The sequence below is a fragment of the Melospiza georgiana genome, chromosome 5, assembly GCF_028018845.1.
Source record: "Melospiza georgiana isolate bMelGeo1 chromosome 5, bMelGeo1.pri, whole genome shotgun sequence".
NCBI classification, from domain to species: Eukaryota; Metazoa; Chordata; class Aves; order Passeriformes; family Passerellidae; genus Melospiza; species Melospiza georgiana.
Window position 1 is genome coordinate 50,938,818 of NC_080434.1, and position 18,447 is coordinate 50,957,264.

Sequence of the window (18,447 nt, forward strand, 5' to 3'; positions counted from 1 at the left end):
TTCCATTTTATCAGTCTCATAGATGCATATATGGAAAACAGGGGCTAGTTTTCAGATGTTTTAGCTGTTGGCATTTGGGTACCAACAAGGTTGGTCACATTCCTGTAAGAGTTCCCAGAGCTTGCTGAAGAGCATAAATTCCCCCAAGGTTTACCTCTGTGAGTGGATGTGTTTAAAGAAAGGGGAGGTTGCTTTGGGTAGTCTGAGCCACAAAAGATGGTTCTTAAGGAAAAACAAAACTAAACTAAAGAAAAACAAGCAAACAACAGCACAAAAAAACCCCAAAACCAAACCCAAGCACCATTTTCATTTGTCTTGATCTGGGTATGTCCTCTCTGGTACCTAGAATCCAATACCACTATTATTTTGTGGAGCGGTTTAACTTCACTTGCTGTCTGATCCCTGCTTCTTAATTGGCTTTTGATAGTTGGCTTTAGTCCACCTTGTAAATCTTTGAAGATCACATTTTATGCAGTAACTGATAAAACCTTTGCTATATAGAGAATCTATCTTTATGTTGTCTTTTCCTCTGAGATTTATGGAGTTTTTAAATGTGATATTTAAAAATGGTCAAACCTTTTGTGTCCTGACCTCTACAAAGAGTGTTTTGCTCCCAGAGTGGGCACACTACCTTAGGAAGACCGTACTGTACTTTATTTCAGCTGTTTGAGAGCATGATTGTAGGGTTTGGGAGTCTTAATTTTTATTTGTTAGGCTTTTTTCTTGTGATATGGTGCAAAGGCCCCCTTCAATGGTGTGGTGCTAGGTGCTGAAGGAGAAGCCTGTCTCAACTGTAGACATTTGATATAATTTAGTGAGATTGCTTAGGGAAAGTGTATACCTTTTAGAAAGACAGCAATGCATTTATAACAAATGAATAATCTTGCAGCTCCATACATACTGATCAAACTCTTTCACAAGCTATGGAAAAGAATGGTAAATACTCTCTTCTTGTTACAGTCATTTTCTTTTCTAATCTAAGCTAAAGACTGTTCTGTTGTGTTTTGTGATGAATTTGGTCCATTTAGGGTTAGGAGTGACTTAATTTTTTTCACCTAATAAATATGTATTTTTAGTTTTATTCCCATAAAACAGGAAAGGGGAAGCAGCCATCTGCAGGTTTGTTCCTTGCACAACTTTACAATGAGTTGAGCTAGTAGGCCACCCAAAAAACTTGTAAAGGTCTGTTTGACCCATGGCAAGGAGTTGTCCCATATTTTCCTGCACAAGAAATGCAGGATTTTTTGAATGAATGTTAATTTTACTGCATACCACTTCCTTTTCTTCTTAACAGCCAGAATTCTTTTAGTGGCAAGAGTACTGTCCCATAGATTCACTGAACTTTCCCCATTGAGGGGAGCTGAACAGGATATGCTTTGTCAGTACTGATTTGGAAAACAGTGGAGATCTTTACCTGTTGTTTGGTCTGTCAGGTGTGCAGCCTTAGAGGTGTCTATTCAGAAATAATCTACCAAGGCTGTAGCAATGTTATGCAATTTAAAGTCATTTTTAGCTCAGGCTGTCATGGTCCTATTCTTTCCACTTGCTCTCACTAGCCACCAATACTTGTGCAGCTACCATCAGCCATTTCAGGAGCCTAATCTGACTGAAAATGTGTCTGTATATGGAGTTTTCAGCTGTGTTGGCTCCCAGACTATATCACCAGAGAATTGCATGGATGCCAGTATATATAAAGGCTTATCTAATTCAGGAATAAACTAGCATTGTGTTCAGTAAGGGAACTGACATACCTGAAGATTTGGGGAGATCTCCCACTTTCAGTGCAGTGCTATTTTGTCTATGTCCTGATATTTCTCTTTATTTCCTGGATAGAACAAGTTTGTGCTTGTAGCTGCAGCCTGAGACATTAAAAATTCTTAATGAATAAGGAAAGCACTCTTCAAAATTTGCTGCTTTTCCTGGTGTTTCCAGCAAGGGAGTAAATGAAATAAGAGGGAATGTATTCTAATAAATGATGCAGTTAACATTCAATATTTATTGATAGACATTTGGGAATATGAAGGCAATTCAGATAAACTAAGAAAAAGGTAAAGGTGAAAAGAACTGAAAGTCATATTTTGGTACAAAATCCTACACCAAAGAAAAAAACAATGGGACTTGGTTTTAGAATAAAACATTTTATACTAGTGATATGACAGCTTCAGTAGCACTTCAATTAAGACTTTGGATTTGTTATTCCTCACTGACTGTAAAATGTGCCATGCAATTTTTTGTTTGCTTAGGGTTTTGATGGTGCAAGAATATTGATACATGAGTTAATAGCCTGCATTCCTGTGAAAACACTGCTGGATAGAAAGAACAAAGCAGTCAGTGTTATGTAGCAAGGATAAATTTTGCTTCTATAGTAAACAGTTCATAAATGATTGCTTAATGATTACTTCACAGAATTTAGGAGAAACATTGTTTTTAAATCTCACCTACTGGCTATCTCTATTAAAAGCTCAATAGCAAGCTTTCTTGCGGTGTTTGTTGTTCCCTGTAATGGACCAAAAAAAGCTACTGTATGACCTGAGATTTCTTTGTGTCTCAAAATTTGTGTGCTTATTAATGGAGGCCAACCACCAATAATAAATTTGTGCTGCATGTATAGCACAACAGTTCATCTCCTCTGACATCGTGACTGAATAATTTATAGATGTAGTTATCCTGGAATTTGTAGGGATCATTAGCATTTTAATGAAAAAGATACAGCTGTTGTACTAAATCTTCACTTTTTTTTCCTTCTCCCTCAGTAAGAACTTGGATCTGCACTTTGGGAGCAGCTGCCAGAGTGGGAATGTGCTGAGGGGCACTATGGGCAGGCGCTACCCAGGGGCTCACTATCGGCCAAGCAGCTCATGTACGTACACACTCCTCTCACTTTGTTCTTGCTTTATTGCTTTCCAAGGCTGCTAAGCCTGTAAATTCTGAAATAGTATTTATAAAGAATGCTGACTTATTGTAATCGATGGCAGCCCTTCTGTGTGTGTACCCAAATGGTAAGTATATTGATTCCTGTTTAAACTGCAAAGGTATTTTCTAGAACTTTAAAAAGTGGCTTGCTGTGTGACTTGACCAGATCTACTGCAATGTGCTGTGATTTGTGTTCAAGGTCTCCAACTTCATTTATTATAGAGTTCTAAGGTTGGCTGCTATTCCTCTTCCCATCTATCTCAAGCTTTTAATACCAGATCTCTTTAAATTAACAAGCTACTTGAGCTCAACCTAAAATGTCACTGTGCACTGTAGCTTCAATTGCTTACAACTGCAGCTAACATCCCCAGTTCAGATTATTTATATTCTTGAGTTCAGTATTATTCAATATTATGGTTTCTTTCCTCTGAATTGTAACCTATTCAATTGTAACAATTGAACACCTGATTGTATTACATCATCCCTTACTGAAGTTTGTCTTCTGTAGAAGTACAAAAAGGGAGCTCCTAGAATTTTATCACCTCCCTCCTTCCATCAGCGCCTGCACTGCAGTGGTTCCACAGTGCAGACAGTGGGAAGTGAGCTGGTGTGGCCTCCCTGGAGAGCTGTGGGCTAGCACCTCACCTCCAAAATCTGCTACTGGTTCTTGTGCACCTTCTGTTGATCCCTCAGGCTACTGAGGTGAAGTTGTGGTAGGTTAACTTCTGTATTCACTCCTCCTTCTGCTGTAGCAAAAGAGCTCTATCCCACAAGGCTTTTCTTGGCATCAAAGCCAGCTTGATAAGCTCTCACTTCTGTAACATTCTTTCTGTTCCTTAAAAGACTTGTTTAAAATCCCCAACCACTTCAGGCATCTGGCTCCACACATACTTGCATTGGCTGATTCAAGTGGTAAACTGCAGTGAGAGCTGACAGCTGTGGCAGGACAGGGACTTGTGTGGTGGCTTTGCCATTGGACATGAGGAACAGCATGGTGAGATCCTGCATTTAGAACCTGACATTTGGGGTTTTGCCTAACCACAGGGCTAAACCCTAGGCAGCAGTAAAGCATGGTTACTTTCTGCTGCAGACTAATCATAGATGTCATAAGGATACACATTAAAAAGGTGCATAAGAGCCGGCTTAGACACTGTGTCCAAAGACTTTTTTGAGGATATTGTCTATACCACAATGAAGGAAATAAATGATTGTTACAGTTTTGACAGATCTTTGGTGGTCCAGAGCTGGAGTTGGACTGATCTGTTTGAGTCACTGCACATTAGTTCTGGGCACTAGCTGTCAAACGTGGCCTCTCGGAGTACTGCCAGACGTGACATTCACATCCCGTGCCCAGACTTAAAGTTCAGATGTTTAAGGAACTCTAGTGTAAAAGTATCAAATCCGTTCCTGCTTAGAGAGAAGGGATAGGCATTACATTCTTACCAGAAGAGCCTGAAATGCTGTGCCTGTTGTCTAGTTGAACAGTTTTAGGCATGAAGAAGTAGAATTGTTTACTTGGGGAAAGGCTGGGGTTCCCATCATCTGCCAGGGCCAAAACTTGTGTCAGAATCAATTGGCACCAGAACTCCCTCAGTCTGAGGACAGAGATATTAAAACACCTACTTCATGACTGCTTTGTGCTTTTGTTAAGCTAAGTTTCCCCTTTCCTTAACCTGTCAAGGTTTCTAAGCCAGGAAACTTTCTTTGTTTTTTGGTTTTGTTGCTATATCATTTGTGTAGCTTCCTGGTGCTTAACATAACATGTTTTGGACATCCAGCAATAATGGTATTGAAATTGCCCAGTATTTGGGAATTGTGGATCATAATGAATTCTCTGATAACAGATTAGATCTTGATGGAAGTGCTGGTAAAACACAGGACTTTGCTTTTGCGTTTTTTGCATAAATAATGAGTAATTACACCATCTCAGTTATTGTATTTCATGTTGTTGCAATCTTAATGTTGTGCATCAAGGCCTTGGTGCTGCCTTTAGCTTTAGTCCCTAACTTTACCTTCTGTCTGTACATATACCTAAATAAATCTGTGAAGGGAAGAATTTGCTCTGTGTAGAGTATAGCAGTTGTATTGCCTTTTAGGTGGTAAGGTAACATTTCATCCATTTATGGCATTGACTGTTTTGTTGAAGGATTTCATAAACTTATTGGATAGACAGTGTGTGGTCTTGTGAGAATAACAAAGGATTTTATAGTTGTGTAAACACATAACAGCTTAAATAGAAAATGGCTTATTTGAAGCTCAATGCTAGGAAGTCCATTTCCTATACAGGTGCTAAAGGTATAAAAACCAGCAAGGTGTTTAAATTGTCAAATGGAGAGCTGTGAATTTAACAGGTGCCTCCAGGTTTAGACTTTTTAAAAGTGTTATTAGAGAGCAATGATCTCCCTTGATTATTGTCAGCAAGCAAAACAGTCTTAGGCGTGTCCCTGGCACTGTCTAATGCTGCTTGTGCTGATTGAACACTCCCTCATGTGCTATTTTGTTGGGTTTTCTTTCTTTTCTTGTGTATTTTTCTTTCTTTTCTTGTGAAAACATACAAAGAATGGATGTACAGTCTCCACCTACTGAGAAGCTGGGTTTTGTAAACAGATTTCTTTCATTAATTTCTCCTGAGCTTTTTTTATTTATATTTTCCTAATTCTTGGTCACAAACTCCACTTTTCTGCATTGTCTGCAGCACCTCTTGTTAAAATATGGTTCTGTTTGTGATGTTTAGGAAGACTCAAATTCTGTTTCATACTAAAATTTTTTCTGTACACAAAGAGTTTTGTATGCCTGGAAAAAACCTTTTTGAAGGGCTTGTCCATGCATATCCTGTCCACAGCATAACTCATTTATTTTAGTTATGGACTTTTGCATGGCATTGAAATCTGACCAAGTGTTTTGAAGGGTTTGGCTCTAGTGCCTTCCTACTGGCATTCAGTGTTCCCAAAGGGCTTAAACAACAGGAGCAACAACAACAATAATAATAGAAATAATAACAAAAATTAAAAATGTAGAGTTTTCTGAGTCTGCTTTAAATAAAAAAGCCCACTTTTTCAGCGGACATTGGAAGTGAGAAATATGTGGGTGGTAGTGTTCAGCCCTTGCTGACCTTTGGAGTGTTCAGGGGTGGAGGCTCAGTCCTGCAGTGGCACATCAGCTTTCACTGCAGGAAGGGACCTGCTTGCCCCTGGAACTCCAGGACCAGCCCTCTCTGCCCACAGACAGCAGTGCCACATGTCCCACTCTAAAGTCAGCCTCTTTATTTGTGGCAGGTAGGGGTGGATTTCAGGATTTTTGACCTATTTGTGACTCAGACTAAGGTCCATATGGAATGATTTTTTGATGTGATTCTGCAATATAATTATTAGAGCTGACTCAGAAACTTCTGCTGGAGGATGACTTTTTTTGTCTCAAGCAAACTTTTTTTGGGAAATACCATTTTTCTGCAGCATCATAAATCAAGAATGACAATGAAAGGAAATATTCCTCATGAGATGGCATTCCCCTGGACTGCAGACGGGAGAGGTTTGAGTCTTGGTTCTTCATGATCATCTGCTTCATGATAAAGCTGCTCTTATAAAGAATTTAAAGTGCTTGAGGGCAGAAAGAGCAGGGTTGATTTTATAAACTTAGGTTTTGATTTCCCTTGAGGAACACTCAAATTTCTGCTCTGCCTATGTCTCTGTCAGCTTCCCAAGGAGTGCCCAACTGTGCTTTTCATTGCACTGAGCTTGCAAGGGAGCTGTTGTTTCATGAAACTGCTGGAAAATCTCACTGCAGTGAGATGAAGAAACAAATGTGAGAATGGTGACATTATAAATAGCAGCAAACCCCTGAATGAGCCCCAAACTTCCAGTCTTGCAGCCAGTGCCAACAATTACATTGCTGTCATTAGCACAAGATGAGTTGGTGTAAAAATGTAGCATGGTGTGGCTCTGTGGGCTTGGAGCTGCTCCTAGAATAACGAAGTACTGACTCAAAGAGGCTCCTAACCCCAAGGAGGAGGAGTGTGTGCTCTGTGCAGCTCTTGGTAGAAGCATCAGTAAAATTCTACATCTGCAAAATCCTGCCCTGTATCTCCTGACCTTTTCTTTCCAGACAAAGACATCTTGGTGTAAATGAGATTCAAGCTGTAGCACTGCTCAGATCATGCTTGGGCAGGTGACACTTTTTTGTTAAGTTTCTTTAAGAGCTCCACATAATAGCTGAGGAGAAGGCAGGAATGCAAGTGACTGATGGAGTGGAAATTGTGGAAGTACACAATGACATATGTTGCTGTCTTCATTAAAGTCTCTCTGGTTTCTGCCTTTCCTAGGAAGCTGTGTGGCATCTTCCTCTTGAGTGATCCTGCTGAAGCTCTAAAGCACATGCTCTTGTTGGCACATAAGAGCTGACTCAGAGCCTGCGGATGAAAAGCTTTTTTAGGGACTGTGTAGAGCTCTGAATGCCTGTCATCACATATGCATTTATTTCTTAGCATGATTAAATAGTAGCCCTATCTTAGGATCCTGACAGTCAATTTCTTCTTCACAGGGGAGTCAGAGACAGATGCTGAAGGTTTCCTTGTAATTCCACTTGGGGTTGCATATGGTCATGGAGAGCCACCATGGTAGCAGATTTGCATTGTGTTTGTGCCCTTTCACAGAAACTCTAGTTCCTTTGGTATTCAGTAACTTGTGGGCATCTGTGAGTTTGTAGATAAGAAGGAAGAACAGAGTTTTTGGCTGGCATGTTAAGAACTCAAGATTCCATGTTGCAGTTCAGGTCAGTAATATGGTACTTTGTTCTGTTCCTCTTGTTCAATGTCTTCTGCAGCCAAGTTTGTTGGAACTGAATCTGCTTTCAGCCACACTTCAGTGTAATTAATATAAATGCCAGTAAGTGCAGCTGCTTTTCTGTTGTGTTCTCCTTCCACTTTATTATGGATTGATCTGCTTAGTTTATGGGGAACCATAAAGCAAATATGATAGTTTGATTTCATTTTCGAGCACGTGGTTTGTTTTATACATGAGCACTATGGGCAGAGCCTTCTCAGGGAGCTCTACTGGCTGCATCAGTATGTTATATGTTTAGAAATATTGTATGTTGTATGTTTAGAAATATTTCTGATTCATCCCATTGAAGTTTGGTTGAAGACAACACGTAGCTTTGCAGGGAACTTGCAGCCTTTCTGAGATGTTTGCGCAATGAGCCTTATTTTAGTTCAACCTTTGATTAAAAAAGCCAGACTGGAAATATAGAGACCTTTTTTGGTTTGATGTACCTGAGCTCTGTTCCTCTACTGGAGGCAAGGAATATGTAGTCCAATTTTCAGGCACTTTAGCAGATGTAGTTAAAAGTGCACATATATACTAACCTTACGTAGGTGAGATACAAAATGTTTTTAATGTACATGAAACACAAATGATCTTTTCAACAAGCAAAATCTTAATTTGCTTGAGAACCCTCATAGACTCATTGTTCAAAAGCTGGCACTCTAGTGCTCTTTTCTGTGTCTGAGTCTTCGGCTTTTTATTTTAACTCACTGGTCTAAGGAACTGGTTACTAACTTACTGTTAGCAATTTGAAATTATTTGCAAACACTTAGGAATTAATGAAATTAGATGTGTTCTTTATATTGATACTTTAGGTAGAAACACACTTTTATTCTTTATTTCCATATAGATTATTTTCCGTTTTTTAATTTTCAAATTTTTATCTCTAGAGCCTAATTTGATACTACAAGTATTAGGTGTAACTTTACAGTAAAGAAAAATTTTCTGCTGTAGAATCCGCTTTCAAGTGTGTTCTAAGATCTCAACTATGAGGCAGTAAAAATAAGTGGCTCAAAACTCTTGCTACCAGTCTGGGTAATCTGAGGATAAAAACATTTCTGGATAACCATGTTTGATAAAAGTTTAATGTATAACTAGACATAAATTTGTAATGTGTGCTTCAGAGGGCAGATGAAGGTGTGGCAGGTGAAATCATAATGCCAGCCCATCTGAAATCGAAAATAAATTAGTTTAAAAAGGGAAACTGAAATGTCTTTATGTGCATGCAGTTAGTTGTTCTTGGAGAGGCAGATTGTGCTCAGGAATTTGCAGCCTTGTTTCTGGGCTTTGCAGAACAGGGAGTGTTTGCGAGCTCCAAATAGCAGGGCCACAGACAAGGTGTGTGGGAGGTGGTTGCTGATAATAATCTGTTTAATTTTTTTTTCCCCAGCACAGCATCTGTGCTGGAGCCTTAACCATTCCACCTGACAGAGTCTCAGTTAACATTTACCTACTTCTCTAACTAGTGTTGTGACCTGTGCTTTGTGTCCTTCCTGCTTTTGGTGCCTGTGTCACCTGATCAAAGAGCTTGGGATTGGTCCAGTGCTGTTTTGGAAAGCTGGTCCTGGACCTTGTGGGTTTCTTTAAGCCTGGTAAGCAATAGATCATCTTTTGAGTGGCTCTGTTTGCTGATTTAGAAACTGATCAATGTTAAATTTATGTGGAGCTGAAAGATCCCTGGTTTGGAATCAGTAAAAGTCATTTTATGTGGGAAATCTGTGGCCCTTGATTCCTTTCAAGCATATGGGTAGGCTGCCTGTCCTACAAAACATTTTGGCTACATTTTTTCATTGAGACAGCTTATCCTAACTTTCTGTTTCATAAGACATTTTGCTTCAGTTTAGGTATTTCTCATCAGCTTTGATTACACACTGTTTACCTTCAGGCTTGGTGAGAGTTATTTTTGGATGGCATTTGAGATTAAAGCTGCAGAATACAGAAGTCCTTCTTGCCTCATTGGTCATCTCAATTGCAGATATTCAGGCTACAATTTCTGAGTTTGTGTTTCTGTTTAAGGAGAATGATGTTTATGCTTGTGTCCTGTCTTAGCACTTAAAGTAAGGATATTTGTAAATTAGCAGATAAGTCCGAGGTGTGATCTTTATTTAGAGATTGCTTTTTTAAATTTTCATGTAAATTATTCAGAATTTTAGGGCTCTGCATTTTAATTTAAACAATAGGGTTAGAAACAATTACAACCATTTACTTAGCAAATATTGCTGTGAACTTAGAGATCCAATGACAGGTCTTATCTGTGCTCACAAGTAGCCAGCAGATAAAACACTCCATCTTTTTGCTGCAACAACACTGGTTTTGCCTACCAGACTGTTCCATTCTACACACGGGGCAGAATCTAATTAAAGGGAGAGAATTGAATTTGGAAAAGACTTAGCATGTCATCTTGTTTTTTTCCCTCATAAATGCAGGATTAGTCTTTATGCCATGTCATGGCAATACCTTATATAAATGAAAGAATTGCTCTTTCTTTCTTAAAGTGGTTACTTGATTTAAGAGTGCTATAGAAGCACAAGATGACCCATGTTCTCTGCAATATAAAATTTCAGTCAGGTAGTCAAATATACACTGGTTATTTAGATGTATCTAGCTTAATAAAAGAAAAGTACAGGAACAGTGGATTTAGCTAGTTTATTTTTGTCATGAATATTTTGTTATTTTTCTTTTTGTCTGTTAGAATCTGATTCTGAGAAGCATCTTGTCTTGGATTTTTTTCTGGATGACTGTTTGGCTTTGTGGGAAAGGGGAAGGAAAAAAATGGTAAATGAGAAGACATATTCAACTTGAGTGCTACAACTCATTGAGGATCTGAAGTTTTTTTCCTCAATTACACAACATAAAGACAGATCAGCTTTATGGATTCTCATTAGTAAGAGCACCACTAGAACAGGAACAGCACTGCTGCTAGGCTGTTGCAGTTGGTTGGCAGCATGATTAGCTCTAAAAAGGGGAATGTCATTATTGTGGCAGCAGGGACTGGCAGGGTGCCTCTGGGGGATGGAGGAGCCAGGACAGAAAGCTGGTACCAGATGGTGATTTCAGTAGGACTAGGTGAAGCAGGAAATAGCTGGAAATGGGAGAAGCTACATTTAGCAATCAAGTTGAAGTGGCAATTTTATTCTGATGTGAGGACAGATCCAGGGTGGAGTAGAGAGGGCAGCAGTGATTACCTGCTTGGGCAGGAGTGTTGTATTTGATGGTCTGGAGAGATCCTTCCCACCCTCAGCAACTCAGAGATTTGTGTGGAGCCATCTGCAGACAGATTTGAGAGTACCATGTGTAAGGTGCTGGCAGCCCTGCTTCTTTCCCGCTCTTGCATTCCCCAAACTGCTCTGCCCACCATCATAATTCGCTTTCTTGGCTTTGCTGAGCTTTCTCTTTCCAGCTTCCAAGCTCAGTCCAGCTAAGATGTCACTGCCAGAGGGAGCAGCAAGAAGAAAATCATTGGCTGTGGTCTCTGATCTACCGCAGCACTTCATTTGAATATTTCCTTTCCTTTTCCGTTCTGAAAGTGTTAGATGTTGACTGGAATTTGTGTAGATATCTATATAAGAAGAATCAGATGATATTTGATACTAAGAAAGCTTCTAGTCTTAATTCTGATTTTAGCTAATAATGTAAGTCTGGGGTTTATTAGGATGCTTTTGGCTGACATCTGTTTAACTATTATCATTTAGCTGGTCATAGTTTGAGAATGAATGTTTTAACATTGGAATTCACCCTTTGAAGTGAAGGGAGTTAGCTGGTGTTGGGCTGCAGTCATTGTAGAATGAGGGTGTTCTCTACAGCTGCTTAGACTTAAACTTAAGTCCAAGTGTGTAAGACCTATGGCTGTAGGCCCCTGGCATGAAGTTGTCATAAATATTTTGTACTCAAGAGATGTCCTTGCCAAAGAGAAATCTGCTTTTTGGAAAAAATTTGTATTATTTTTTTCCTATGTTTCCTACATGCAGTGGCAAAAATTTTCATAAGTACCTTGTCTCTCACTGTGTTTGTCATTCTTATCCAAACCAGAGACTTTAGGGCAAAATGGTTTATTTATGAGAAGATGGCCAGGAAAGGGTCCCATACTGGAATTTACTGCCTGATTTTCTTTTTATGATTCCCCCCTGTGAGATCAACCCTGTGCTTCTTAGTGTCATATGCTAGATCTCATTCTGCAAATTTTCTTATGAACCTGCCTTACTGCTGTGTTTTCTTTTACCAATTTACTGCTGTGGTTCCCTGAGTAAGCTGTAATTGGGAAAACCTTGTATTATTTAGGTTTTTGCTACAATCTGTTGACTAAAACTGGAGAATATTTTTGAATTTGTGCCCTATTAAAGTTGTATATTAACAAAAATATAATAGTTATTTTTAATTACATGTTCGTGTTGCTGCAGATTAGCCTCTTCCATACTTTATTGACTGTCAAATATCATTAAAAACTCAGACAATCCTCACTGTTATGCTGTGAGCTTTATTTAGAATGCTTAACATCTCTCAGGAGCTTCTAAAATGTGGTATTTTTCTTTTGTGTTTTCCTTTGGTTTTAATTCTTAAATGGTCCCTCTTTTCAGATTTCAAATTATAATCTATTTCCTGATGCATTGCTGACGTCACGCGAGCCATGTCAGAAGTACTTCCAGGTCAGATGCCCTTTAAAAGATTCTGCTATGCAAATATGTGAAATCTTCCTCTTATTTTTCTTCTTCTTTCCAGGTCCATATTTCACTTTCATTTTGTGCTTACACATGAAAAAGAGAAAGCACTTCATTTTTTTTTAACTGTGCCTTTTTGAAGAAACTCTCCATTGAGCTTTTTAAAAACTTCCCATAGACAATAGGATGCAATAAAGTCATTAGATGGCGATGACAAATTGGTCATGCACTATTCTTTGTTTGCAATGACATTTTCTGTCTCTTTTAGCTCTGAAAGTTACATGACAAGATTGAAAAACATCAATAAAAGCCATTCAAGTAATAACATTATTTGTATTATTGTGATCCTTAGAGAGTTGGCATTACTCTTTGTTAAACACATTATAGTAGTAAAAGTATTTTAATCTATATCTGTGAGAATGATTAAAGTATTTTAATCTAGATCTGTAAGAATGTTGAATGTCTACAATTGAGGCTGGGAGTTCTTTTAAAAAGTAAGCAAGTTGAAACCCTTAATGAATTGCTATGACAGATCTTCTGCCAAGTTAAGTGCTGTCCTGGAGAACCAACAATTTAACCATGTTATTATTCCCAGCAATGATAATATTCTAATTGTTGTTAGCTTTTCACCAGAGTAGAATATTTTTTAGTGTAATACCCTACTTTTGCTCACTTACAACTTAGCAGTGTTCTCCCACTTATACTGAGACATATATATCAACTCAGTGATTCCTGGTCTGGTTGTCCATTGTGTTTGCTTTTCAGCAGAAGGTAGATAAATTGAAAATATGGTGCCCTGTGCCAGTAGCATGGTCCTTGTTGGTAGCCAGGCAGCACAAGGAGCTGTCTGAGAGGAAGATGGAGTCTGTCTGTGGCAGCTCTGGATGCAGGAATCTAGGATTCTTGCATTTTATTGAAGTCTTTAATTAGAAAACTGGCATGTGCTTCCTCTGGGAAAAGTGATGTGTTTCAAGCATCATTGTGTCCTGTATAAAGGAGGAGGGATGGGCTATTGCTCTTCTTCCTTGCACTGTTCTACTATGCGATCTTTCTTCAGTGCTCTTAGGCATTTCCTTGCATTCCAATTTTTCTGCTGCTGTAGTTAGTCCCAGTCTCATAGCAACTTCTACCCTTGAAATGGAAGATCTGCCCATCTGTATTTCTTCTTTTTGCCGCCTTTTCTCTTTTTTTTCTCCCTTTTTCTCACATCTGTCTGCTTCCAAGAACAGAGGGAAGCTGGCCGTGTGCATTCCAGGGCGTGGCTGGGAGCGCAGGGTGACAGCAAGCAAACAGGCTCATGGTCCCCAAGAGAGCAGCTGGCTTCACTCTGTGCACCCCTTGTGCTGCTGTCTGCCTGTTCACTGATCATTTGGTCATGATGGTTTCATCAATGAATCACCTGAGGTGGGGTCAGGAGGGGAGATGGTGTCTAGTGAAAGGTTCGTTTTGACATTTTTCTGCTCGTGGTCACACACCAGCCCAACTTGACGGCCAAGTCACAAACACTGTGTGAGCCACAAAGACTCCTTGGCTCAGGCGTTGAGCAGTGTGCCAATGTTCATCAAATCAATGGAGAACCTTTATCAAGCAGATTAGTAAAATGTAATACATTGTGTTGCAATGTTGCCAAGGTCTTATTCTTAACAATATTTCTGAGCAATGAAACAATAACAGCAGGGGACAAGCTAAAGATAAGCTGACAGGCAAATACTTAAGCTTTATCCAGGAAGATTATTTTTTAAGGAATTTGTTCAGTGACAAAAATAGTGGCAAACATTGCATGAAGTAGCTCATTTGTAACAGAGGAGAATAAATTTGTCTTGTTCTATATTGTGGTAATTGTCTTTATGGGTGAAAAACATAGATGCTTGTTTTAATTTGCTGAAGCATGAAGTAAAATGTAATGTAGTGAAATCCCTAGATACCATGCAATTGCACAAATTCTAAAGGTCAGGCAACACAGGGGGGAAATTATCCTGCCCTATTGCTTTACTTTTTTATGTGACTTTCATGTTGTCAGATTTTGAGTGATTCAGAAAGAGAGTACAAAGCAGCCATTTGATTTGTAGAAGCTGTTTCACGTAAAACATTTTGGTAACATCTGATCAGATGCAATTAGACCTGATTTGTTTTGAACAAGGTCCAGGAAGCTCTGTGTGTGTATATGATCTGTTTATTTGAGAAGTAATTTATAAAGTTCCTTTAAATTTTGTAATAGTTGAGTTTTAAAGTGTCTTGTGGCTTAAGTTTTTATCCAGGATGTTTGTTAGCCATTGCCTAAGATAATGGCACAGCATGTCCATGGGGTGAGCCATGTTCTAAAGAATTTGCAGTTGGTTTGGACTGACTGACCAGGGCTTGAGGAATTGGCAAATATGAACAATTATAAAATTTAGTTTAAATTCTGTTTTTAACAATTTTAGAAATTGTTCTTCAACACCTGGATGGGTGATTCAGGGAACAAAGGGTATTATTACTTGATCTGCTTGGTTTCAAATGAACCAGAGTCATGTTTGCAAGTGAGCAGCTTTGACAGCACATCAAAGAGGAGGGAGCACTGGCAACTGTGCCTGCATTTAGGTATCAATGGGAAGTGCTCCTTTTCACTCTGTTTATGTATTGTATTTTCTTTTAAAACCCATATATTTAATCTCTTGTAAATCTGTACAGCAGTCAGTTCTGTCATATATCAAATGTACCAAGATGCAGCACAGCTCAGTTGCAGTGATCTGTCATCGGCTAGCTCAAATTACAGCTTTTCATTCCTGGATAAGCTCTGATACCTTTTTATGTGCAATATAAGCAGTTAATGATAACTGAGAATTAGGAACAACAGAAAGGGTGTTTCATGTTGTGGCAGATGGAAGTGATTTATTAATTGGCCTCTAATTTAGTTGCCAGGTATAAAACAACAGAGACTGTTACAGTAAATTGAGGTGTTCATGGAGTATTGTGCAGATTAGTGGTAGCCATAAATAGACAGTACAGGTACAAATTGCAGGGTTTTTTAAATGAGTTTTTTAAAAGAGCTATATTTCGATTATTTTTAATAATCTAAAAATCTGTTCCCTCAATAAACTTAATATTTTTTCAAAATATGAGCTGTGCAAATGGCTAAGAAAGATCAGAAACTTGTTTAAAAGCAGACAAAAGAATTTAACAGTGTATGTTAGGATGTATGTTTTATCCTTAAGATTGAACTTTGTGAGCTATAGAAATAGGAGACCATCTCTGGAGCAAGCCTTTTGTTTGAAGTTGATTGAATTCCAGCAGGGTATTTTGTCAAGGGATTTTTTCCCTGCCCCTGAAAATCAAATACACCTTTGTGGTCATCCACTTGTCTTCCCTGACCCTCTCCTTCCCTTCCCTAAAAAAATTAAAAAAGGAAGGTGGCAAGGGAGGGAGGGGAAAGAAAGAAAGACAGAGAAAATGCAAGTGTTAGGAGTCAACAGCTGACCAACCAGTCAGGTTTAGCAGTAATAGCACTACATAAAAATGAAAAAGAAGCAGCATCTGTCTGCAGTCTTACAAATAGTTCAAATTTCTGTTTCCTGGTGATGAGCACTTGAGGACTTACTTCTCTCTCCTTCTAAGACAGAGGTGAAATGCTGAAAGATTATGGTATGATAGTGAGAGTCCCAGGCATTTGCAAAGGGCACCCCTGCTGTCCCACAGCCTGCCTGCAACAGATTTAGAAATGAAAACCCTGCCCTAAAATTTTCTTGTATGGGGCCAAGCTTTCTGCTTTTTCTCATCTTCGTGTCCTGATAATCTCTCTGTATTTTTTTCTGACTCTGTTCTTCCTTATTGAATGAGTTAAGCTTTTGTCTCTTCTCTTACCCACATAGGTTGTGGTAATTTTCCTCCTGTAAAACCATTGCCTAAAGTGCCACATGCCCTTACCAGAAGCTCTAGCACAGAGTGTATGCGGTGCATGTGTCTCACGGGTGCTCCCTTTGCTTTGCAGTCGATTCCGGCGTGGATGCCCTGGCGGTGTTCATGGCGAGCGGCAGCACCACGGACGCCGTGAACCGCAACGGCCCCGCCACGCCGCCCAACACGCTGAACCTGCGCTCCTCCCACAACGAGCTCCTCAATGCAGAGATCAGGCACACGGAGAGCAAGAACAGCACCCCTCCCAAATGCAGGAAAAAGTACGCTCTGACTAACATTCAGACAGCCATGGGGCTTTCTGACCCAGCAGTCCAGCCCCTGCTGGGGAACGGCTCTGCCAATATAAAGCTGGTGAAGAACGGAGAAAACCAGCTCAGGAAAGCTGCCGAGCAGGGACAGCAGGATCCCAACAAAAACCTTGGTACCACTGCAGGCGTAAAGGTAACTTCTGAGAAGTTTGAAGGCAATGAGCCGATCCCACAGGATTCCTCTGGCTGTGAAATATTACCCTCGCAGCCAAGAAGGACCAAGAGCTTCCTGAATTATTATGCAGATCTAGAGACATCAGCTCGAGATCTAGAGCAGGGTTTTGTTGGCATGGAAGATAAGTCTGCACAAAGCAACAGCCAGGCTTCTACCGTTATTGTCAATGGGGAAGTCCTGCCCAGGAAACAGAACAAGATGCCGAGCCCAGAGGATGGCCAGGTTGCCACGGTGTCATCAAGCCCTGAGACAAAGAAGGATCACCCAAAAACTGGGGCCAAAACAGACTGTGCCCTCCACAGGATTCAAAACCTGGCCCCAAGTGATGAGGACTCCAGCTGGACTACCCTGTCCCAGGACAGCGCCTCGCCGAGCTCACCCGATGAAACAGGTACGAAGCCAAGGCTCCTCACAGCCTTGTTTTAGAAAGGGATTGCTTAGCTTTCCTCAGCTGGTGCCAGGAAGGACAGAGGTGGTTTAGCAGTTTCACTGGGGAACTGGATTGTATCAAAATGCGAGCACTGGCCTTGCACACAGCTGCTTGTCTGCTAGGGAATGCTTGGAAGGTTCCTGGCTGATTGTGGCAGCTTTGTGTAGGCACCAGCAGATGGCCTATACAGGGTCCTAGAAATATGCTGACTGCACCTCTGGCTACTTTATAAATAATTGCTCTTCAATAATCAGTGGGTGCACGTTGTGAGAAGAACATGGTTATCAGGAGATGCTGAACTACTGATAGCTACCTACACACAACAAAAAAGCTTTTCTGAATGATGGTTTCTAGGTTCAGTGAAGATTTTTACTTTTGTAATGCACAGCTTTGTAAGTGTGCCCACTACATCCCAGTCATTTGATGATGTTCCCTCCCTATGTGTCAGCATGGGCAAAGAGAAACCCTCACAGCTGAGGAGCTGTGCAGTGAGCCCTGCTGGTGTCTGTCCTGGAGGGCTGTGTTTTTGGGCATGGACAGGGCTCTTCACTGCCACTGCATCTGGGGTAGGAGGAGAGCATCATGTGGCGTCTTCACAGCTCAGTGCTCCCCAAGCCTTGCATTTATGCTCCAATAGTAAATGTTAGGGCCGAAAGAAAGAAAGAAAGACATTTATCTAGGGGAAAAATATGCAGTAGAGTTTTAGTCATATGACTTGTGGGAATTGAAAAAATCCTGGAGTATTGAGAGCAGTTAATCCATAAAAGAATGTAGTCCAGCAGATACCTGGGGAATTAATAATGTTCAGTGCAGAGATTGTGTTTAGCATTTCAGTTTATGCAGAAATATGATAGAAATATGGCTTTCTTGAGAAGACACTCTTGGAAATAACAATATGCTTCTTTTAGGGCTTCTGAATTGTTTTGTCTTGCTTTTCCCACTCTTAACAATATTTCATTATTTAAATCCTAGAAATCTGAATGTTGTTTTATGAAGTATTTTTGTTGTTTTGTTTTCATGTGTTTTCTTTTGGAGTTGTGTAATTCAAAAACCCTGAACACTTTATTCTTAATTGATTGCACTCAGAATGCATAATTGTTTAGATAAAATCCTCCTAAAGTCTCCTCAGGGCAGGACACTTCTACGTGTGGTTTAATGAAAAGGTGTTTTCAGGACCCTTGACCTTCTCTCTGAGTGATGAGGTAAAAAATAAATACAACTCAATTTAAAGATACAAAAAACCAGATTTATTTAA

At 39.8% G+C, this 18,447-nt stretch overlaps 1 protein-coding gene across 5 annotated transcripts in view; it reads left to right on the top strand.

Annotated features, from left to right (window-relative positions):
• APBB2 (amyloid beta precursor protein binding family B member 2) overlaps positions 1–18,447 on the top strand; it is a 163,704-nt gene that overhangs the window by 58,518 nt on the left and 86,739 nt on the right. For 4 of the 5 annotated variants that reach the window (XM_058023908.1, XM_058023910.1, XM_058023909.1 and 1 more), the window contains exons 1-2: positions 12,301–12,373; positions 16,353–17,153. In XM_058023908.1, the coding sequence (XP_057879891.1) occupies positions 12,355–12,373; positions 16,353–17,153 (820 nt within the window). In that variant the 5' untranslated portion in view covers positions 12,301–12,354. Of the gene's footprint in view, positions 1–2,753; positions 2,861–12,300; positions 12,374–16,352; positions 17,154–18,447 lie in introns of those variants that run through there. The other variant, XM_058023907.1, reaches the window with a different exon arrangement.